Source organism: Rattus norvegicus, chromosome 8 (assembly GCF_036323735.1).
Source record: "Rattus norvegicus strain BN/NHsdMcwi chromosome 8, GRCr8, whole genome shotgun sequence".
Classification (NCBI taxonomy): domain Eukaryota; kingdom Metazoa; phylum Chordata; class Mammalia; order Rodentia; family Muridae; genus Rattus; species Rattus norvegicus.
The window spans coordinates 69,974,548-69,998,806 of NC_086026.1; the positions used below are offsets into that span (position 1 = coordinate 69,974,548).

Consider the following 24,259-nt stretch of genomic DNA (forward strand, 5'->3'; position numbering starts at 1 on the left):
ATGTTAATTGAGAGTTTTACTGGATATAGTAACCTGGGCTGGCATTTGTGTTCTCTTAGGGTCTGCCCAGTATCTTCTGGTAAGAAGTCTGGTGTAATTCTGATAGGTCATCTTTATATGTTATTTAACCTTTTTCTCTTACTGCTTTTAATATTCTTTCTTTGTTTTGTGCATTTAGTATTTTGACTATCATGTGATGGGAGGAGTTTCTTTTCTGGTCTAATCTATTTGGAGTTCTGTAGGCTTCTTGTATGTTTATGGGCATTTCTTTCTTTAGGTTAGGGAAGTTTTCTTCTATAATTTTGCTGAAGATATTTACTGGCCCTTTAAGTTGGAAATCTTTGCTTTCTTCTATACCTATTATCCTTGGGTTTGATCTTCTCATTGAGTCCTGGATTTCCTGGATGTTTTGGGTAAGGAGCTTTTTGAGATTTTCATTTTCTTTGACAGTTGTGTCAATGTTTTCTATGATATCTTCTGCCCGAGATTCTCTCTTCTATCTCTGGTAGTCTGTTGGCAATCTTGAGTCTATGACTCCTGATCACTTTCTTAGGTTTTCTATCTCCAGGGTTGTCTCCCTTTGTGATTTCTTTATTGTTTCTATTTCCATTTTCAGATCTTGGATGGATTTGTTCAATTCCTTCACCTTTGGTTGTATTTTCCTGTAGTTCTTTAAGGGATTTTGGTGTTTCCTCTTTGAGGGTTTCTACCTGTTTATCTGTGTTGTCCTGTATTTCTTTAAGGGAGTTATTTATGCCCTTTGTAAAGTCCTCTAACAGCATCATGAGTTGTGATTTTAAATCAAAATTTTGCTTTTCCAGTGTGTTGGAGTGTCTAAGGCTTGCTGTGGTGAGGGAACCGGGTTCTGATCATCCCATGTAGCCTTGGTTTCTGGTGCTTAGATTCCTTCGCTTACCTCTCACCATCTGGTTGTCTCTGGCATTAGCTGGTCTTGCTGTCTCTGACAGTGGCTTGACCCTCCTGTAAGCCTGTGTGTCAGCACTCCTGGAGACAGGCTTTCTCCCACAGGGATCTGGGTACAGAGAGCTGTGGCACGGGGTCAGCTCTGGGCACAGGTGGAAACCGGAAGGATCCTGTCCCAGACTGCTCCTCAGTTCCTGTGTCCAGATGGCTCCAGGCAGGTTCCTCTTGGGCCAGGTATGTAAACAGAAGTGGTGGTCTCACCTGTGCTCTCAGGATTGTCCACACTTCTGAGAATCCAGCTCTGTCCCCACAGGATCTGAGTACAGAGAGCTGCATGCATCACAGGGTCAGCTCCAGGCACAGGTAGAAACTGGAAGAAAGCTGCTCTTTTATAAGACTCAAGTCTGAAAGGTGTTATGTACAAAGCTCTGTGCTAAGTCTTCTGGCACAGGTGACTAAATCATCTGTATTGATAAAGACAGATAGAAGAGCTTGTGTATGTGTGTGCATATAAACACATTTGATATACATATATGCTTATCAAGACATATATATGTATATATGTATATGTGTGTATATATATAATCAAGACTATGAATTATAAAGCCAAATTGCAGAACTATAGCTCTCTAAATATAGCTGCTATAATCCTATCAAGCAAGCAACTTGCTAAGTGCAAAGTATATAATTTCTAAGCCAAAATGACCTCACTATGTAATTGAAATAATCAGTAGGATTTTGCAGAGAGCTTATTATTTGTGTGAGGTCTTATGCTAGACATTGGAAATATAAAAAAGAAAGCAAGATACCTCTGCCCTCAAAGATTTTTCCAATCTGGATACATTACGTATAATGCACTTGTTGATACAGAATGAGTATTCCAAGCTAATGCCATAGAAACAGAAGAAGGACAAATCCCTCTAGAGGGAGAAGCTGGGCCTCAAAAAGCAGCAACCTTTGAACTGACCCTTGAGTAGTGGGCACAGTTTTTTTTTTTAACAGGAACAGACAGGGGGCAAGAGGAAGAAGGGGAGGACAGAAGCCTGAGCATGCGTAACTGGTGAAAACTCAATTTCAGTATGTCCAGACTCTGAGACACAGTAACGTGGGCAGACAGGAGAGTGGTGTGGGGCCAGAGCTGAAAAGTCAGATGATGTCATCCCACAGAGATGAAGAACAGAAAAAGTTTTAAGTTTGGGATTTAGCTCAGAAGTGGAACATGAGGCCCTGAGTTCAACCCTCTGGCAATACACACACACACACACACACACACACACACACACACACACACACACACATGGGTGGGGGGAGAGAAAGAGAGGAGAGAGAAAGAGAGAGAGAGAAAGAGAAAGAGAGAGAGAGAGAAGAGGAGAGAGAGGCAGAGCATGCACTCTCTGCCTTCAAGGATGTATTAACATAGTACTCTGTGAAGGGTTTGGGGGGAAGAGGCTGGATGCAGGGAGATTAGTAAGAAGGCCAGTGCAATGTCAAGCGGCTCATAGGAAGGCATGAAAGAAAGATGTGGTAATGTACAGGAGAGGTGGCATCATTAAGAAACAGAAAGCTCCCGGCTAAGCCTCCAGACCTGCTACTCTCCCAAGAAACTTCAGGATTTCTGAGTTTGAGTTTCCTCGGCTGTAAATGGTAATCCCAGAACATGGTTTTCAGAGGTTTATGAAGACTAGAAATAATGAAGGCATAAAACCGTGCCTGCATTTAGCTCAATACATTTAGAGACCATTATCAATGGATGACAACTTATCACCTGGTATTTAAGAGAGGATAAAAGGGGGACTTAGTGGTTAATTGCCATGAAAAGTGAGGGAAGGAAGAATTAGGTAGGAGTTCAGTTTCTGTAGGTGACTGGGTACTGGGTCTAGCCAGACTCCTTTCCTCATTCAGCCTGAACCTACACCCTGAGAAAGGCAAGGCTTCGGTGGAAATCAAACCTGATTTCACATAAAGCCAAACCTCACTACTTATGTTCCCCAACTCAAAAGTAAGGGATGGCTGACAGTAGATAGCCAATGGGAATTAACTGCTCTTTGGCAGTTAATTTCAAGTCCAAATATCATCAAACAGCTCAACAACCAGGAAGCCTTCTGTGTCTCCCCAAATACTGGAGGACCCTAAGAAAAGATGGGACGTTGACTTGATGCAGTGAAGTGTCAAATTCTTAAGAGCCAGGCCAATTGCAGACCACACCCCAATGAACACACTGACCAAAAACACCCTAGTCCAGAGGTCTTCTTACACCAGGCAAGAACAGGAACACTCCAAGTCTTCCTAAAGATTCTTTTCCCACTGAGTAAGTGGTGTTGATCCCTACAATAACTTATTTTATGAATTTTCTATTACAGCATTCATGAATGTGGAAATTCATCTTATGCCTTGCATTTTATTATAGTGGCATTGGCTAAAATGCCAGTGTTCATAGACAGGAAATGACCAAAAATAAACCAGCTTCACAGCATGCATCCAATGTAAGCAAAGGAAACATTACACCTAGTATTTTGCCATTTCTACTGGGCAAAAGACCTCTGCAGTTTGTCTTTTACTATTGAGCTGTCCCAAGTTCAGAGAACAGTAAAATTATTAATGGGGTATAGCAAATTGTTAAAAAAAATTATTTTCTCTGTATACCCATAGTGTTTTCATGAGCACTTAGGCATTTAGTTGTATGCCCATCGGTCAAAGGTCATTGACACTGGAACACAAGAAAGACCTACCTTTCTTCTAGGATTATGAAATCCTCAGGACAATCACTGACGGTTTAAGTGGGAAGCCCTTGTAGTATTTAAACATATATTGAACGCAAAAGAAAAGACTGTGGGTCTCCATACTGGCTTTCCGCCTTTAGGAAAAACAGCTCACATCACTGCCCACAGGCATGTGTTAGTTTACATTAAAGATTTATAAAGAGTGCAGGAATACAATCTCTAACATTTAAATGATTTACCTGTTCTCTCAGGCAAAATACCAGATAGGAATAAACACACATGTCCAAACCTCTTCCCTCCAAGGTGCCATTCGGGAATGTAAAGTGACTGCAAAGGTTAAAGCCACACAAGCCCCAGATGGAAGGACAGTTGGCAGCAGGCGGCTGGAAAGTGAAGACTACAGCGCTGAGGGAGGAGCAGACAGCAGCCTTGACTGCAGTGGGAATGAGGTAAAGATGGTGGCCCCTCTGCTGAGCGAGCCCCTCCCAGGGATGAACAGGACGGAGATAGAAGTGAGATGATGCAGGGAAATGATTCAAGTGCTGAGGGACCAGACTTGGGACTGAGCTCTGTGGAAGAGCTCTCACTGAGAGTGGTGATGCCTTGGGTCAACACCTAGAACTGAGTTTGGAAGAAAGAAACTCTCTGCTCCTCCCATGGTTAAAAACAAACAAACAAACAAACTAACTAACTAACTAACTAACTAGCTAGCTAGCTAGCTAGCTAACTCATCCAAATAGATACCAATGAAGGAAAGAAAGAGTATTTTGAATTTAACAATAGAGTAAGTGGTGGTTTCCACCGAAGGAAATAAAAAACCAGCCCTCATCTCAAACATGCAAATAATGTAACAAACTGATGTAACAAAGACTGATGAAGACCAAACTTTAAACCTTTATGAAACAAAATGGGAATAATATTTTTATAATTTCTTTCTTATGCAACATCTAAATGGGCAAGCCATAAAGAAAAAGATATACATTTCAGTGACCTTGTCTATGAACAGCATTTAAAGTCACCAACACTCAGAAGCTTCCTGAGCTGGACAGTGGAGAAGGAGAAGACAACCCCAGCACTAGAGCTGAGGGATCCTTCCACCTAAGAGGCTGCAAGGACAGAAAGGAAGTGTGAGAAACAGAAGAGGATCCCGGGACAAAACAAAATGTCAGAAGAGAGTCAGTCTACTAAGGACACAATGCAACAATAAAGGACAAAGGATGTGACAAGCCTGGATTAGTTCCAGAGACAGCAGATGTCAGGAAGTGCGGCTCCATGCAGGAGACAGGAGTGAAACTTTTTACTGTAGTACAGGTGCATTTCTTTCAGCTTTTAAATTAAGGGCAATATGAAGTTTCAGATTAAAACCAATTCATGTCAGAAGGAATGGCTGAGATGTGAACCAGCACAATGCAGCAAGGTTCAAACAGAATCTGAGGTGTGGTGAAAAAGATTCTGTACTTTATGCCAGGGTTCTTCCCTCTGACTAATGAGGAGAGCTGAAAGCTTAACTCTGAAGTAAAAAACAACAACAACAAAGTATGTCCCACAGACACGACAGCTTCACTGAGCAGTTTTCAAGGTTTAAATGCTGTCTGCTGACAAGCTTTATGCTTGCAGAACAGACGTCAATGTTACTGATCTTTTGATGCAGCAACAGAGATCACAGAGTCTAACTAGGGTCTAAAGAGGGAGGAACATGTAGAAGAGGAGCTGGATTGTGGAGTCCAGTCTTCTACAAAGCAACATGCACTCTAGGAAGATCAGTCACATCGATATTCTCCAAGTTCTGATGTCTAAAAATGACCATAAGTAAGAGTACTCAATGAAGAACAACGAATGGGCTGGCATCCTCACTCCCCTGTTCATGTTTGTCCAGCCGCAGTTTGCTGTTGGTCCTAAAGATGACACTCACATTCCTGGGGCAGGCTGCAAGCAACCAGGGACACAGTCCTCCAAACTGTGGCAGTGTGTTTGTGTGTCTGAATCTGACCCTTCAAGGTCTGCCCTTGTTGAGCTTGCCTTGAAGCTTCCTTGGGGCTAAGGCAGCTACTGGGTAGCATTTTCAAAGCATTTTCAGTGCTGGACTGCAGCTGCCCTGTGTATGCCAAGCAGGTGCTTTCCCAATGACCCACATCCCAGCCTCTGGTCACTTTCTTTGTTTTTAATTCTGAGATAAAGACTCACTGAGTTGCCGAAGATAGGCTTGGCATTACTCTGTAACTCAGAATGGTCTTGATCTTGCCATCCTCTGGCATCAGTTTCCCAAATACTTGGGATTTGACACCAGGTCTGGCTGTCAAAAGGATTTAAAAGTGCTTGTAGAAGCTGCTACTCAGGGCACAGGATAACATACATCAGGCAACAAACTCACCCAAAAGCCTAAGGTGGAAATGGCTGGGAAGGGAGGTGCATGGAGGCTCCCCTGAGCCAGGGTATGTATCTAGAAAGCCATGTGGGTGAACAGAGGCTCACAGGCTGCATTAGTTATTTAAACCACACCACCCAAAATAACCAACCACTGAAGGGCTTTTTCATTAGGGAAATGTTATAGACAGAATTATAGTTTCAAATTTTCTCTTCTTAATTTCAACTTCAACTTTCTTAAGAAAGTTACTCTCAAAAAGAATTATGTGTGAAATGGTCTCCCATCTCCATTCTGAATTCAGAGTGCCAGTGCATACCCTGCTTCCTCGGGAAATGCGGAGATGGTGCCTCCATCGATCTGACAGGATTCCTGAGGAGGAGACTCAGAGTCCTTTCTGTCCTGAATGATGGCGATATTGGCTACTCGTTGCTGCAAGTCCCACTTTCGAGCGACGTTGTTAATTGTTAACCTTTTCTTCTCCTATGGGGAGTTAATAGAACGATGGTTATACAGTGAGCATTTCGAAGAGAAAAGCACCGCTCCCAGTACTTTCTGAGAGGGGATTCCTTGCAGGCAAACAACCAACATAGCTTCTAAAGCAGCCTATGAGCCTGTGTTCACCCTGTGACCAAATTTCTTAATAACAATGTCAGCCTGCATGGGAAATTATCTAGAAGATGAATACTTCTTGTTCTGAACAGTAGGCTATATTTCACTAACTGAAACTCTGACTTGGAAAGGTCATATGCCTCTGTCTTTAAACAAAGCAAGACAAAAGTACTAATACTTCATCTTCTGCTCAATAATTATGGTTGGGGAAGGATAGGGACTGATTAGTGTTTCATAGTTCATTATATAACTTGGTTTTGAAAATATTTATGAAAATATTTGAAAAATTTTAAAATATTTTTATTTATATCATGTGTGGGTGTCCAGGGAGGCCAGAAGAGAGCATCGGATCCCAGGACTGGAGTTACAAGTGACTTTGAACCATGAAACACGGTGGACTAAACTCTGGTCCTCTGCAAGAGCAGCAAGCGCTGAGCCATCTCTCTGCCCCTGTGGCATAAATCATGACATTTCAGGGTGAAGACAATATTATCTAGGCTACTAGAAGAACTTCTGCTGAGTAAAATCTTTTTCTTGGTAACTACTATTGTTCTAGAAGAACAGGAAAGAAGAGTCGGTTAAAGCAATGGATGCCTTAGGCGGTGCTTGTCGAGCTCAGGGTGCCTCAGCTAACCTGGAGGGTTTTACAGACAGACACTGAACCGGCCCCACTCTGAGCCAGTACTTGGAGGGCCCAGGAGTCTGCCCCTCTCACAGGCTCCAGCACTGCGCACACTGTGAGCCACTGTCTTGGGGTCTTGACACTCAACTGTCTCAGAAACCCTGCTGAGAAAGGGGGCTGAAGCCACAGAAGCTGTGCTCCACTGAGCTGAGATGTCTCTATTCTATGTCGATCCAGCTTACAGAGACCGGGGGAGGATGCCTGCTCTGGTACATCACCATTACTAAAGGGTAATGACTTATCTTTTTTTTTTTTTTTTCTTTTTTTCGGCGCTGGGGACCGAACCCAGGGCCTTGCACTTGCTAGGCAAGCGCTCTACCGCTGAGCTAAATCCCCAACCCCTCTTTTTTTTAAAAAAAAATATTTATTTTATGTGTATGTCTTGCTTGCACAAGTCAATTTTTACCTTCCAGTATGTGAGTTCTTGGGACTGAACTCCAGTTGTCAGGATTGGTAGCAAAAACCTGTACTTATTGAGCTGTCTTGCTAGTCTCAAAAGTTAATATTTTAAAATGTCATCTCAGATCAGAATGCTGAAAATAGATTCTTTTTCTCTTTCACTCAAAATCTGCTATTGAAAGACATCCACCAAGTGAGCCACTAACCCCTCTCCAGGAGTCTGCTCTAGAGCCAGGGAGAGGGGGATCAGGGACTTCTTTCCCACTCCCTCTGCACCTGTATAAGGAAAGCCAAGCATTTCCATTGTACTTTTGCATTTGTTGACTCAAGAGTTGAGCAAGTGTGTGTGACACTGGATAGAAACTGCAAGTGATGGCTTGTTTAATGAAACTAACCTTTTCAAAATTCTATTTCTAGGTTTAGAAAAGTTTGGGGCCTGAGCTCTTTGTTCTGCAGTTTGTTATTTCAAGTGTCTGTGCAGTTTGGAGCATTGTAAATACTGTGCATGTGTTTCTGAAATGACTGACATTTGGTACATAATGTTCCTGCACAGAGCAATTGAAATCCTACTACGCTACTATAAAACACTACTACCTAAATCTAGAATTAAGAAAGCTAAACTTACCATATGGAATTCTATTTCACTTATTTGCTGATGGCTTTGCCAACCCAACTCCCAATCTAAACAATGCAGTTATTTCTACCTAGTGGCAAGACCATGGCTGCATGCATTTGGCTTCCTAGCTGGCAGGAAAAATAAACATGAGAGAGAGAGATAGCAGTGTTTAGAAAAATTCACAGAATATATTTCCTCCACTGGATATGTCTACAAGGTGGTCTCTGAACATGTAATACTTTCTTGTGCCCACACCAGTGGGGCCTCCTTCCCTTAAGTTTTTAAAGCAGTCTGGCACTAGGTTGACTAAGTTAGCACGTAATTTTGTTGGATAAGGAAAAGGGTGCATTAAGTCAGGAGTCTATTGTGCAGTCAGGTGGGCATCCCTGGTTAGGCGGAGAGCCATATGGGGGCTCAAGATGCCTGTGGAGCAAGAGAAAGGGAGCTGGGTTACACCTGTGCAAGACCAAAGGGTGCCCAAGTGTGCTCTTCCCAGAGATCACAGCAGCCATCTCATTGCCAACTGCCAAGTATATGCAATGTAGAAAATATCTGGGGAGTGAAGTTCATTTTCTGCCATTTGAGTCTACTTGTCCCTGTGTAGGCAGGACCTCATCAGTGTATGTCACAGTGACCATCTCAAAGGATGCAGGTGAAACAGGAAGGCATGAGCATGAGGCTGCAGACAAAGGCTTTACACAGCATGGCTCACTCCCACCCACATTCCAGCATCTCCAGGATCAGTATTTGCATCTGCAGGGATGCAGCTTAGGAAGTACTGAAGCTCTGTTCTGATGTGGCTAAATCTGGGCCTGCTGATGCCAACACTTCTCTATGAAGATCATAGTCAATCAGAGCTCCAAGACTTCAAACAAACAGCTATTTTCTAAAGTTGTTACTAAACACTTTCCAAATACTCTTAAATGTTGACTAAAACTGTGACATATCTGATGGTAAGAAACAGCTGAATTAGGGGGTTGGGGTGATAATACAGAAATAAAGTTTCAGTTGCCCATAAAGTCATGTTGATCCTGTGCTGTACCCATGTGTGCTCTGCTCACATGGGCAGATTGACAGGTGTCTAGTAAACCATCAACAGGACCTCCACGCTCATTCTTCCTTGCTATCGCACAAGAGGGTTCAGCAGGCCTCATCTTTACTCTAGGAACAAACATACGTGTCTCAGATCATCACTAACTCACTCATTTACACAGGAGCTGGATAGCAGCAATGTTGTGACACGGAAGGCCATGTCCCCAACACGAGCAGTTTGGGAAGGCTTATCCCTAGTGTGGCAATCTTGCTCCTATAAATGTTTAAAACTACAACTGCAGCTAAACTTTTATAAACAAAATATTAAAAACGTATTTTTGATAAACTGAGTAGTAGTCCAACATAAGAAAGTTAAGATCCTCTTAGGCAATGAGTAAAGAGGCCTCTGTGTCAGGAGAGGGCTTAGGCACACTCACAATAGAATCAGGGAGAACCACAAAGAGCTAGGGAGGAACTGGGGTCAGAGGGAACAGAAAGGACGGGAATCATGTGCAGTTAGCACATTAACTCTAGTTACTTTCAACTCTCTAGTCTGGATCTGCAAGGTGTTGGGGACAGGTTTTGATGTTAATTTAAGGATCATTTTCATAGTGTAAAACAGTCCTTGCATAGCCTGGACCCCTACCACAGAGCTATCCAAAGTGGCATGCTAATGCCAGGTGATACACAGACAGCCATACTGGCATGAGAAACGCTCTACTTCCCTTCGTACTGCAGTCACCCCTTCTTCTACAATGCCCATCTTGTATATCTTGTATTTCGGAGCACCTCTGTCCTTCCAAAGTGCAGGTCTAGTCATCCTAGTAACCCATGAGTGTTCCCAGGAGTGCTTGCTTACAAAACACAGACTTAGTTTTGAAAGCCATGTTCCTGTGGGCTGGCCAGTGTCCGGGTGTCCTCCTATGCAAGTGGAGGCCGCACTGAAGGATGTACCTTCAGCAAGGACTGCTTGTGACTCTCCCTCTTCTTCTCCTCCTCTTTTTTGGCCACAACAGATGCCACGCGTCTTTCTTCTTCCTAGAAAAACAATGTTTGTTAAAGAAAGTGTCCTGAGGAGTTAACCATACTGCAATGAGGTGTTGTGCTAACAGAAAAGAGTCCCTGGAAGGAAGGTTGGTATTTGCTTTATATTTTCTTCTCACTTCCTAATTCTAAAAAGAATTTGTATTTCTAAGCCCACATCTGCTCTGTAGGTGAACTAAATCAGCTCATTAATGTAAGAGAGAGAACAGTAAGAAAAAGAAAGGGGGCAGATATTTGACAATTATACTTCAATAAAGATTGGGGGGTGCTTGTGAAAAGAATTCAGGATATATGAGAAAGATCATTCACCACAGTCAAGTTGGCTTATTTCAGAGATGCAGGGATGGCCCAATATATAAAAATCAATAAATACTATATACTACAAAAATGAACTGAAAGAAAGATGGATCATTCAATTTGATAGGTACAGAAAAACTTAAAAAAAAAAAAAACAATCCAACATCCCTTCATGATCTGAGTCCTAAAGAAAGTCAGAACAGAAAGAAAACATCTCAACATGATAAAGACTATACACAACTATCCTGCAGCCAATATTATAATAACGTGGAGAAGGGCCTACAAGTATTCCCACTAAAATCCAGAACAAGGCATGGGTGTCCACTTTCTTGACTCTTAGTCAATATAGTACTAGAAGTCTAAGCTAGAGCAGTTAGAGGCAAATCATACAGCTACAGCCAGAAAGAGAGAAGTCAGAGCATCTCTATTTGCAGGTAATATGGTCCTATACCTCAGAGATTCTAAAGACTCCAGAGGGGAACGAATAAATACCTTTACCAAAGTGCCAGGGTAAAAATGTTAACATGTAAAGGGAGTAGCCTTTCTATATACTATTGCCAAAATAATAAAAAGGAACCCGGGGAGACAATTCCATTTATACGACCCTCAAAAGAAACAGGGTAAGGTACTAGGAGATGGAAACACACCCAGTGCGCATGGATCAGAATGAAGATGCCCACCCTACAAAAGTAATCTACAGATTTAATGCAATCCCAGTCGAAATTCCAGGGACATTCTTCACAGAAATAAAAAACAAATCTTAAAATTTAGTATGTAAACAAACAAACAAACAAACAGAAACAAAAGCAAACAAACCCCAAGAAGAACAGTGCAGGAGGCAACACTGCACTGACCACAGGTCCTGGTCCAGAGCCAGAGAAGAAAAACAGCGTAGTAATGACCCGAGTGAGCTTCTGGGGTCAAAAAGGAACGAGAAGGAGAAAAAGGGAGGGAGGGGAGGAGGGAGGATGGAGAAAAAGAATTTGAAGAAATGCTGAAGGAACACTCCGAAAGGCAGTGGCTCACAGTAAAACACACAGTGACAAAAGTTGGCCAGAACCAGTTTCGCTGGAAGTGGAACTTGTAATGTTGTTGCTGTTTAAATAAAGGCTCATTTAAGTTTGCTTTTCTAATTTTAGAGAGACCAAAAAAGAGCTTAGAACCTAGCAGTTTTGCCATATGACCAAGTTGTTTTAAAGGGAGTGGAAATTCAATGTGATTTTTGGTAATTTTAAAGTGCTTTTTTTTTCTAGCAAAAGTAAAAAGAAGAAATTAAGAAACAATTCAGAACTTTGCTTTTTAGCCTAACAAAATAGCTGGCTTAGTAATCAGGCCAGTGTTCTTAGCCAACTTTAGTTAATTCACTGACACTGCTGAGGACTGACCACTACTCTCTGTTAGAGGTGATCTAAATGAAAAATATTGCCTATCTTTCTAGAAAGGTAAAACTGTATTGTGCCTATGATTTTAAGGCTTGTGTAGCATTTTAGAGCAACGGAGCACTATAGCTATCTGCTGAGGTGACTGTTCACCCGCCTTTCCAGTTAACCTTAAAACCCACCCCTGGAGTTCAGCCTACACCCGGGCCACTGCTAAAACCAGGGCCATGAACTATTCTGTGTGGATTCTGAGGAAGCAGAAAGACACTGACGCCCCAGTGGCCTCAGCTAGAAGGCACAAACTAGAAACATCAGTTACTGCAGGGCCAGACGCAAAGGCTACAGAAGTGCGTGGATCACGTAGGGCACATGCTTCAGAGATGATCTCATCTGACTGTCAGAGAGAATGGGCATCTATTAAAGGCAGTAGGACTTTAAAAGGAATTCTAAACTCTGGAAAATTGGATTTACACCAAATCCATTTAAGCACTAAAGGTTTTAAGGATACATATGTATTGTATATAGGTATGTATGTATGTATGTATGTATGTATGTATATTCACATTTGACTATATTTTAGCACACATAATTAACAACTTTACATATAGAAACCTGAATCTCTAATTGTGAAGATGGGCCATGAATCTGCTAGCAAGAAAGAAAAGAAAAGCAGGGATTACTACTGGTCTCTCCAAGAGACCAGTCAGACTCTGGATGAAAGCCACATCCATCCTTTATGTAGCACAAAAGGGATCTATCTGAACTAAGGAATTTAGACTTTTTTTCTGACTTTAGTTTGGTGTGCCTGTACACACACACACACACACACACACACACACACGTGTGTGTGTGTGTGTTTATGCAAATGTACATACACAAATATGTACAAAACAAAATAGTTTTAAGGATGATTATTTCTTGACCATGCAGAAGAGAAAATGTTTGAGAGAATCTTATATTCAGTTCATAATGATCAGAGCATGGGGGAGCATAAAGAATCATTAATGCTTGGCTTCTAAATGTCTCTTCCTGGGGATGACACACATTAGTGATATATTTCAGTAGCCAAAGCAACTTACATGATCACATGTGACTTCAGAGACCTAAAGAAAGCCTCTTACACATACCACAAATGGAGAACCCCACTTTCAGTAGCATTAGTAATGTCAGTCTTTCATATGTTTGGAGATCAAAATTTAGACTAAGCAAACTAAACATGGGCTTGAGGTAAGCAGTCTGACACGTATATTTCTCCTTTAGAACTGTGATTATATTTGGCTTCTCACAGTGTTGTCTGAGAAAAGTTTTACTTTTGGCATGTATGTATGTATGTGTATGTATGTTTGTATGTATGTATGTGTGTCTATTTGTATGTATGTATGTGTGTCTATTTGTACGTATGTATGTACATACGTGTGTATGTATGTGTGTGTATGTATGTATATATGTGTGTGTGTATGTGTGTATGTGTTGTTTGTGTGCATGCCTGCCCTCTCTACGTGTAGGTGTCCTTGGAGTCCCTGAAGCTGCAGTTACAGACAGTTAAGGCCTCTGGATGTAGGTGCTGGGAATCAAGCCCACCCTCCCCAAATTTTCTGTGTACTGGTCTTTTTCCTTCCTCCTCATAATTTGTCCATTCTGTTCTTTTGATCAGGGATGAGAGTTGATATGCCCATTCCAACATCTTCCTTCTACCTTCTCTGTTCAAGCCAGGTGCCCTAGAAAGGCTACCAATGGTTGCTACCTGCCTAAAACCCAACTGCATCTCAGAGGCTGTCAGAGCACTCAGTGGGCAGTACTTGCTGTGTAAGCATGAAGACCAAGAGGTCAGACCACCAGCACCCGTGTGAATGCCAGGTGAGCATGGCAGCCACCATATACCTCTAGCATCCCGCACTCCAGTGATGGACAGCATCCCAGGAGAAGCTGGCTACCAGACTAGCCAAATCACTAAGCTCTGGGTTCAAGTGAGAAACCCTGTCTCAGAAAATAAAGCAGAGAGTGACTGTGGAAGACTCCTGATAGCAACCTCTGGTCTCTACCTGCATACACATGTGTACCCATATACATACACACACACACACACACACACACACACACACACACACACAACACATCACATATATGAATACCCTAAAAATAATAGTTGAGTAATCAGACCATGGAAGAAAAAATTGGGAGATTATCTCTATTTCTTGATTTCTTTGTTTCTACAAATGAACATAGTTTGAAGCCATGTTAGCTATCATTTCATAATTCACTCGATTTTGTGCAAGCTTTTCCACGCACATGGCTCAGACTCATCTCCATTCTCTACCCTTGGGGATCTTTCAGTCTGCTTGCTGTTATAGGAGACATTCTTTTTTTTTTTTTTTTTTTTTTTTGGTTCTTTTTTTCGGAGCTGGGGACCGAACCCAGGGCCTGAGCTAAATCCCCAGCCCCTATAGGAGACATTCTTAATGAGTGTAGAGAGTCTTCAGTCTGTTGATGGAAGGTCAAATACTTTTTCAAATGATCTATTGTTTTACCTTCTTAGATTCTTCTCATTTTGCTAGAAAAAAGGTCATCAAAATTTTTCTGTAAAAGATACATAACTGGGTCAACATAGGGGTACACATCTCACCCAGTACCTAGCAGATCTCTGTGAACTGGAGGCCAGCCAGAGAGATTTCTAGGCTATCCAGGGGTGCATAGTAAGACTCTGACTTGAAATGACAACAACAGGGACTAGAGAGACAGTTTGGGGGTTAAGAGTATAAGCTTATCTTCCAGGGTCCTGGGTTTAATTCCCAGTACCTACACAGCAGCTCAGACCCGTAATTCCCAGGGGATCCAACATCTTCTTCTGGACTCTGTGAAGACTAAGCATGCATGTGATACAAAGATAGACATACAGACAAAGCACCTGTACACATAAACAAATAAATATAAAATACAACAACACACATGCATGTATACACATCCTCAAACATACGACTCTAAACAAGCAAAACCCTAAAGGTAAAAAATACAAAAAGGAGATAAAAATGGATTAATTTACATCTTCTACATGCAGACCAACAATAAGACCAGCACCATTTGTTGAAGATGCTTTCTTTCTTCCACAGGATGGTTTTGGCTTCTTTATCAAAGATCAAGTGGCCACAGGTGTATGGGTTTATTTCTGGGTCTTCAATTCTATTCCATTGAATGACCTGTCTATCTCTGTACCAATACCGTATGGTTTTTATCACTATTGCTCTGTAGTACAGCTTGAGGTCAGGGATGGTGACTCCCCCAGAAGTTCTTTTATTGTTGAGAATTGTTTTTGCTATCCTGGGTTTTTATTATTCCATGTGGAGTTGAAGAGACAGAACCTGTAGAGACTATCTCCAGTAGATAGACATGGCACCCAGTTGAGGGACGGGGCCACTCACCCATCTCAAAATTTTTAATCCAGCATTATTCCTGTGTAAAGGAAATGGAGGGACAAAAAATGGAGCAGAGACTGAAGGGAAGGCCATCCAGAGACTGCCCCATCTTGGGATACATCCCAACTGCTGACACCAAACCCCAACACTATTGCTGATGCCAAGATGTACTTGCAGACAGGAGCCTAGCATGGCTGTCCTCTGAGAGACTCTGCCATCACCTAACTAAGACAGATGCAGATACTCACAACCAACCATTGGACTAACCCTGGGAACCCAATGAAAGAGTTAGGGCAAGGACTGAAGGAGCCAAGGGGATTGCAACCCCATAGGAAAAACAATATCAACTAACCAGACTCCTCAGAGCTCCCAGTGACTAAACCACCAAGCAAAGAGCATACATGAGTTGATCCTTGGCTCCCACTACATATGTGTCAGAGGACTGCCTCATCTGGGATCAGTGGGAAGGGATATGCTCAGTCCTGTGGAGGCTTGATGCACCAGAGAAGGGGGATGCTAGAAGGGTGAGGTAGGAGTGGGTGGGTGGGTATGGAAGCATCCTTTTAGAGGCAAAGAAGAGGGCATATGGGGTTGGGGGTTCATGGAGGGGAGACTGGGAAGAGAGATAACATTTGAAATGTAAAATTTTTAAAAAGTCTCTATGGTATTAGATTTCCATAAGACCCCACATAAGGATCAAACAAGGAAGGCAAGTAAAGCGTGGGTATCAGATCCTACTACAAAAGCCTATATTCAACAAAACTGGAAAATCTGGAGGAAATGGACAATTTTCTAGACAGATACCAGGTACCAAAGTTAAATCAGGAACAAATAAACCATCTAAACAACCCCATAACTCCTAAAGAAATAGAAGCAGTCATTAAAAGTCTCCCAACCAAAAAGAGCCCAGGTCCAGATGGGTACAGTGCAGAATTCTATCAGACCTTCATAGAAGGCCACATACCAATACTGTCCAAACTATTCCACAAAATTGAAACAGACAGAGCACTATCAAATTCCTTCTATGAAGCCACAATTACTCTTATACCTAAACCAGACAAAGACCCAACAAAGAAAGAAAACTTCAGACCAATTTCCCTTATGAATATTGACACAAAAATACTCAATAAAATTCTTGCAAACCGAATCCAAGAACACATCAAAATGATGATCCATCATGATCAAATAGGCTTCATCCCAGGGATGCAGGGATGGTTTAATATATGAAAATCCATCAATGTAATCCACTATATAAACAACTCAAAGATAAGAACCACATGATCATTCCATTAGATGCTGAGAAAGCATTTGACAAAATTCAACACCCCTTCATGATAAAAGTCCTGGAAAGATCAGGAATTCAAGGCCCATATCTAAACATAGTAAAAGCCATATACAGCAAACAAGTAGCTAACATCAAACTAAAAGGAGAGAAATTTGAAGCAATCTCACTAAAATTAGGGACTAGACAAGGCTGCCCACTCTCTCCCTACTTACTCAATATAGTACTCGAAGTCCTAGCCAGAGCAATCAGACAGCGAAAGGAGGTCAAAGGGATACAAATTGGAAGGGAAGAAATCAAATTATCACTATTTGCAGATGATATAATAGTGTACTTAAGTGACCCCAAAAGTTCCACCAGAGAACTACTTAACCTGATAAACAACTTCAGCAAAGTGTAGGGGTATAAAATTAACTCAAACAAATCAGTAGCCTTCCTCTACTCAAAGGATAAACAGGCTGAGAAAGAAATTAAGAAAATGACACCCTTCACAATAGTCCCAAATAATATAAAATATCTTGGTGTGACTTTAACCAAGCAAGTGAAAGATCTGTATGACAAGAACTTCAGGTCTCTGAAGAAAGAAATTGAGGAAGATCTCAGAAGATGGAAAGACCTCCCATGCTCATTGCTTGGCAGGATTAATATAGTAAAGATGGCCATTTTGCCAAAAGTGATCTACAGATTCAATGCAATCCCCATCAAAATTCCTACTCAATTCTTTATAGAGATAGAATGAGCAATTTGCAAATTAATTCGGAAAAACAAAAAACACAGATAGCGAAAACTATACTCAACAATAAAGAACTTCTGGGGGAATCACCATCCCTGACTTCAAGCAGTATTACAGAGAAATAGTCATAAAAACTGTATGGTATTGGTACAGAGACAGGCAGATAGATCAGTGGAACAGAATTGAAGATCCGGAAATGAACCCACATACCTATAGTCACTTGATCTTTGACAAAGGAGCTAAAACCATCCAATGGAAGAAAGATAGCATTTTCAACAAATGGTGCTGGTTCAACTAGAGGTCAGCATATAGAAGAATGCAGATTGATCCATTCTTATCACCCTGTACAAACCTTAAGTCCAAGTAGATCAAGGACCTCCATTATCAAACCAGATACACTCAAACTAATAGAAGAAAAGGTGGGGAAGAGTCTCGAACACCTGGACACTGGAGAAAATTTCCTAAACAAAACACCAATGGCTCATGCTCTAAGATCAAGAATTGACAAATGGGACCTCATAGAACTGTGATGCTTTTGTAAAACAAAAGACACTGTCATTAGGACAAAACAGCAACCAACAGATTGGGAAAGGATCTTTACCAATCCTATATCTGATAGATGGCTAATATCCAAAATATACAAAGAACTCAAGAAGTTAGACTGTAGGGAGACAAATAACCCATTAAAAATGGGATACAGAACTAAACAAAACATTCTCAGCTGAGGTATATCGAATGGCCAAAAAACACCTAAAGAAATGTTCACCATCCTTAGTCATCAGGGAAATGCAAATCAAAACAACCCTGAGATTTTACCTCACACCAGTCAGAATGGCTAAGATAAAAAACTCAGGTGACAGCAGATGCTGGCGAGGATGTGGAGAAAGAGGAACATTCCTCCATTGTTGGTGGGATTGCAAACTGGTACAACCACTCTGGAAATCAGTCTGGAGGTTCCTCAGAAAATTGAAGGTTCCACTATCTGAGGACCCAGCTATATCTCTCTTGGGCATATACCCAGAAGATGCTCCAACATACAACAAAGACACATGCTCCACTATGTTCATAGAAGCCTTATTTATAGTAGCCAGAAGCTAGAAAGAACCCAGATGTTCTTCAACAGAGGAATGGATTAAAAAAATGTGATACATCTACACAATGGAGTACTACTCAGCTATCAAAAACAATGACTTCATGAAGTTCACAGGCAAATGGAATGAACTAGAAAATATCATCCTGAGTGAGGTTACTCAATCACAGAAAAACACACTTGATATGCACTCATAGATAAGTGGATATTAGCCAAAAAGCTTGAATTACGCAAGATGCAATCCACAGACCACAGGAAGCTCAAGAAGGATGACCAAGGGGGTTGGGGATTTAGCTCAGTGGCAGAGCGCTTGCCTAGGAAGTGCAAGGCCCTGGGTTCGGTCCCCAGCTCCGAAAAAAAAAAAAGAACCAAAAAAGAAAAAAAAAAAAGAAGGATGACCAAAATGCGGATGCTCCCATTCCTTAAAAGGGGGGAGAATATCCATAGGAGGGGATATGGAAGCAAAGTTTAGAGCAGTGACTCAAGGAATGGCCAATCAGAGCCTGACACACATGTGGCCCATATATATACAGCCACCAAAACTAGATAAGATTGATGAAGCTAAAAAATGTATGCTGAAAGGGACTGGATATAGATCTCTCCTGAGAGACAGATCCAGAGCATGCCCAATACAGAGGTCAATGCTAGCAGCAAACCACTGAACTGAGAACAGGACCCCCTTGGGGGGAATTAGAGAAAGAATTGAAAGAGTTGAAGGAGCTTGCAACCCCATAAAAACAACAATGTCAACCAACCAGAGCTTCCAGGGACTAAAACACTACTGAAAGACTATATATACATGGACTGACCCAGGGCTCCAAAAGCATATATAGCAGAAAATAGCCTTGTTGGGGCACCAGGGGAAGGGGAAGCCCATGGTCCTGCCAAGGTTGGACCCCCAGTGCAGGGGAATATGGGGGAGGCAGTAAAGGGGATGCATAGGGGGAATACCTGTATGGGGGAGGGGGAAGGGAGAGGATGGGGCTTATGGACAGGAAACCGAGAAGGGGAATAACATTTGAAATGTAAGTCAAGAAATCTATCTAATAAAAATTTTTAAAAAAGAGAGAAACAGCTACAATGTGTAAATACACGAGACACACACACACACACACACACACACACACACACACACGTACGTATATATAGATAGACACAGGATGTCACTTTTAGGCTTTGTGGGCCACATATGATTTTCTTTGCTTTCCGTTAAGTAACATTTTAGAACTATTAAATACTACGTACGCTTAGCTTGACAGCCATATGAAAACAGCCTTGGGTGGATTTGCTCCAAGGTGCTGTTTACAAACCTTGTCTTAGGCTATGGAATTTCTTGATCCTGACTGGATCACCCTATAGAACATCACTTTAATTTCTCCAGTTTCTACTACCATATACTTTATCAAGGTAACATCAATATTCTCTTATGTAGACATCAATGGTCAATACAATGGGCTGTGGGGAATTCCAGAGCAGACTTCTCGGAGGCTGACGTCAATCAGGTCCTCTGTGTCCTGTGGTATAAGTGAATCGAGCACTCAGGCACCCAGCTTAGCTCAAAATGATAGCAACAAGCTTGGCCAAATGCTTTGCTCAAATTCCAAGATATGATCCATCTCCGAGAAGGATGGATACTAATAATACTACTAGTATCTATTAGTTTATAATAATCTAATGACACTAATAACCAGCCTGCTTTGACCACTGTGTTATATGCATACATTGTAACTATGTCCCACAAATATGGACAGGTATCATGTCAACTGACAATGTTTCAAAAAGAGAATTCCTTTGCCTGACAGGAGCGATGAGCAGTGAACCAATGCTGCCTCCTGGTGGCACTGCCTGAAGACCCAGGTCCTAGTTCCCTCAGTCAACCTCAAGCTGTCACAACTGTGGATTTTATATTCTTCCCCTTTGTGATAAGTATTGCATTCTCCTTTATTACATATGAAATTCAGAAAATGTTCTATGAATTTAAAAAGTTGTTACTGGAGCTTAGTAAATCCAACTGCACCCTGCAGCACTCTGCAGCAGAGAAGAAAGGGGTCTATCCATAGAGTACCTGCTTGTTCAGGAAGGGAAGGGGAGATGTCTTTCCCTGACTACTGTCTGTTGCTAGGACAGACCAATCTGATGTGTAACAGTAATATCACATATTCAACTACTTAGCGGGCTAGCTGTGTATCTTTTCTGCATCATTTTCAGCAAGAACAGTAATCAGAAGTATCAAGGATACTCAATTTAAAAAGACATGGAGATAAGAGAAAGAGAAGCCCCTAAATACAATCACTGTTGACAGCACATGCCTGAGTAAACAGGGAGGACAAAGAACTGTCTCCATCCCGTTAGCAGAGCATGAGGAAACCCAGGACCCATGGTACTCCTGAATTCATCTACACGTTTAGCTATCCGCCACTACTCAGGATGCCCACGGTGTCTCTAAATAAACATCAATGAACACGACACACACTGCCCCTGTGTGGGGAGCTGACATTCAAAGAGTAAGTCATGGGCACTCGAGTAAACCTGCCGCAGAGTCCACACTAAACCCACAGTCTACAGAGGGAAGCAAGCAGAGGCCTGTTAATGTTTTCAAGGACAGAGATGACCACACTGAGATCATCTTTGCATATTTTCTGAGAAAGTAAATACTCTAATAAATGTGGAATGTCAGGAAAGAGGGGCAGGCAGGTCTCATTACAGAATTTCTTGGAGGCGGTACCATGCTGATCTACCCTGTACACTGGAGAATCATATGCAGATTCTCTTATGCCAGTGGCCACATCAAAATGTCTCACCTATAGTGATACAAACCAGAAACAGAATGAATAGAAAAGGTGGCATTAGGAGATCACGACACTTCATAAGTAGCAATAACAGCAACCACAAAACTACACAAAACTCTCACTTGGGAAGCGCAGTTTTGTCCTTTCAAATTATTAGTTAAATACTAAACAAGAATTAAAAAGTAAATATAGATTTTGATTTAAATATAAGCCAAGAGATTTTAAAGCTTTATTTGATGAAATTTGATGTGGGTGATGGTTAAAAAAAAAAAAACAAAAAACCTGTACTTAAAATTATGAAGTTTACAATCACAATAACCTATAATTTCCTAATTAGTTAAAATTAATAAGCACTCATGCAACTGGAACCCCAATTTCTCTGGTCAAGCTCAAGGGAGCAGCAAAGTACACAGGAAGCCACACTCAGGGGAGCAGGGAGGGTAAGTGGGAGGCACAGTCAGGGGAGCAGGGAGGGTATGTGGGGGCACACTCAGGGAAGCAGGGAGGGTAAGTGGGGGCACACTCAGGGGAGCAGGGAGGGTAAGTGGGAGGCACAGTCAGGGAAGCAGGGAGGGTAACTGGGAGGCACACTCAAGGGAGCAGGGAGGGTGCATGGTAGGCACACTCAGGGGAGCAGGGAGGGTAAGTGGGAGGCACACTCAGGGAAGCAGGGAGGGTAACTGGGAGGCACACTCAGGGGAGCAGGGAGGGTATGTGGGGGCACACTCAGGGAAGCAGGGAGGGTAACTGGGAGGCACACTCAGGGGGCAGGGAGGGTAAGTGGGGGCACACTCAGGAGATCCTGCAGAGGCGCAGAAGGGCACTCACCGTGATTCTCTTCATGTCTAGCTGGCGCAGCTGCATCATATTCTGAAGGACCGTGTGTTTGTACCATGACTCTTGAGCTATTGGATTGCCATCAAAGGTGATGTCTGAGAGGGAAGTTGACTCAGCAAGGCAGGAAACACTTTCAAAGCTGCAGAAGAGACACCACCACATTATTGTGGGACCTTTTGAGTAACATTCCCAGTTTTTTAAATAAGATTTGGTTTGGTTTGGAGTTTTGAGACAGTGTCTAGCTGTGTAACTCTGACTGGCCTGGAGCTTACTCACTAGGTAGACAATGTTCCTCAGTCACTCATGAGGATCACGGGCATGCGCCACTGTGTACAGCATGTTCAACAGACCTTTTAAAGAAGGAGCTACAGAAAAACTGAGAAGATATACAAAGTTCCCATACACTCCATTCCTCCCAGTCTCTCTACAGTTAGTTAAATACACCTGAGAATGTATGTGAATATCTACAATTAGTGCTCCCACAGTTACTGGCCCTACAATACTCTCTGAACTCAGGCATTCCTTGCCCATTCCTGAAAGAGTCATTTCTCAACACAGGAGTTCCTTACACTAGGAATAGATCTCCAGCAAAGGCCTGGAAGGGAAATGTACTTTCTTACCCTTGTGGCATCACTTCTTTTAGGCACCTCAGCTAGAGACAGAATGTGCGTGCACACTGCCCTGGGTGTATGCATGATGGACCTCCTCACTCCGATAGGGAGGGACCCAGCTCATACCACCCACTACCCAGTTATTGGAATTTTCTATTTCAGTGTGTGTGTGTGTGTGTGTATGTGTGTGTGTGTGTGTGTGTGACTAAATTCTTTAAACCGCACCCACAAAATTATTTTCTCGATCAGATGACTATGCTTAGGGGTCTAGTCCCCATTCCCAATGTTATGTAGGCCACCAAGGCCCTCCATACCTAGGATTACCTCATATGTTTGCAATACAGTCAGAACTTAGGAAAGTCAGAACCTGCATTTCATCCTGGGATTCCCATGTCCCTTGATAATTTGTTAAAATGTTTTACACCTTGAAGTTCACTCTCTAGAACTCTAACATTCCATGACTTGTGACAAATGCATAGTGGTATGTGCTTACTACTAAAGTACTATACGGAATAATTTCATGGTCTTGTGAAACTCTCCTGTACTTTGCCCTGTACCCCAAATTCCTGATAAGCATCAATCATTTTCTCTTGAGTTCTGCAATTTCCAGAATGTTGGATGGCTGGAATCATGTACTATGATAGAGTCTTATGGACAGACTTCTTTCATTTGGCAATGTACACTTGTCAGGCATCTATCCATGCCTTCTCCTGGCTCCGTGGTGCATTTCCCTTCATAACTGAGTAATATTTCATCGCATGAGTGTATCATTTCTCCATTCAGTTACAGAGGCTGAGTGAGGCTGCTGGGAATCCTTGTCCACAGCTGTCTGTGTGCACATGTTTCCCTCAGCGGGAAACATCTCGAGAATACAGTTGCTGGGTCACACATAAAGACGGTTATCTGGCTGGGTAAGAAACTCGTCCAGTACTATCAGCGGCCATCCCTGCCAGCATTAGGTATTCATCAGTGTTTCTAGATGCCAACTGCCCCAGAGGAACAGTGCTATGCCATCTTTTACCCTGCAGTTCCCCAGGGTCAAATGATTTGAGCCTCTCTCACAAGTGCATTGCCCGTACTGTGTGTTCCTGGTGTTTTCAGAGCCTTTGCTCGTTTTCAGTGGATTCTTTGCTTTCTTACTGTTGAGCTTATAATTTCCCGCAAATACATTATGGTTGTCTGTCCTTAACCAGATTTATGCCTCGAGAGTATTTATTATGTTTCTTTATAAGTATGTGTTTATTTATGTAGTGTGTGTATGGATGTGTACATGCCAAAGCACGCGTGTGAAGGGCAGAGGAAAGCTGTGGGAGCCGTTCTCCCCTTCCACCATGTGGGTCTCAGAAGTCAGCTCAAGCCCGCAGGCACTGAGGCACTGTATGCCTTTACCTGCGGAACCAGCTTCCTGACCCCTCTCCATTCTCCACAGTGCCCTTCATG

The 24,259-nt window shown here is 42.2% G+C and overlaps 1 protein-coding gene across 11 annotated transcripts in view; it reads right to left on the bottom strand.

Annotated features, from left to right (window-relative positions):
* Lrrc49 (leucine rich repeat containing 49) overlaps positions 1-24,259 on the bottom strand; it is a 107,618-nt gene that overhangs the window by 25,586 nt on the left and 57,773 nt on the right. For all 11 annotated transcript variants that reach the window (XM_063265149.1, XM_063265147.1, XM_063265145.1 and 8 more), the window contains 3 exons: positions 22,200-22,347; positions 10,302-10,385; positions 6,326-6,489 (listed from right to left, as the gene is read on the bottom strand). In XM_063265149.1, the coding sequence (XP_063121219.1) occupies positions 6,326-6,489; positions 10,302-10,385; positions 22,200-22,347 (396 nt within the window). The remainder of the gene's footprint in view (positions 1-6,325; positions 6,490-10,301; positions 10,386-22,199; positions 22,348-24,259) is intronic.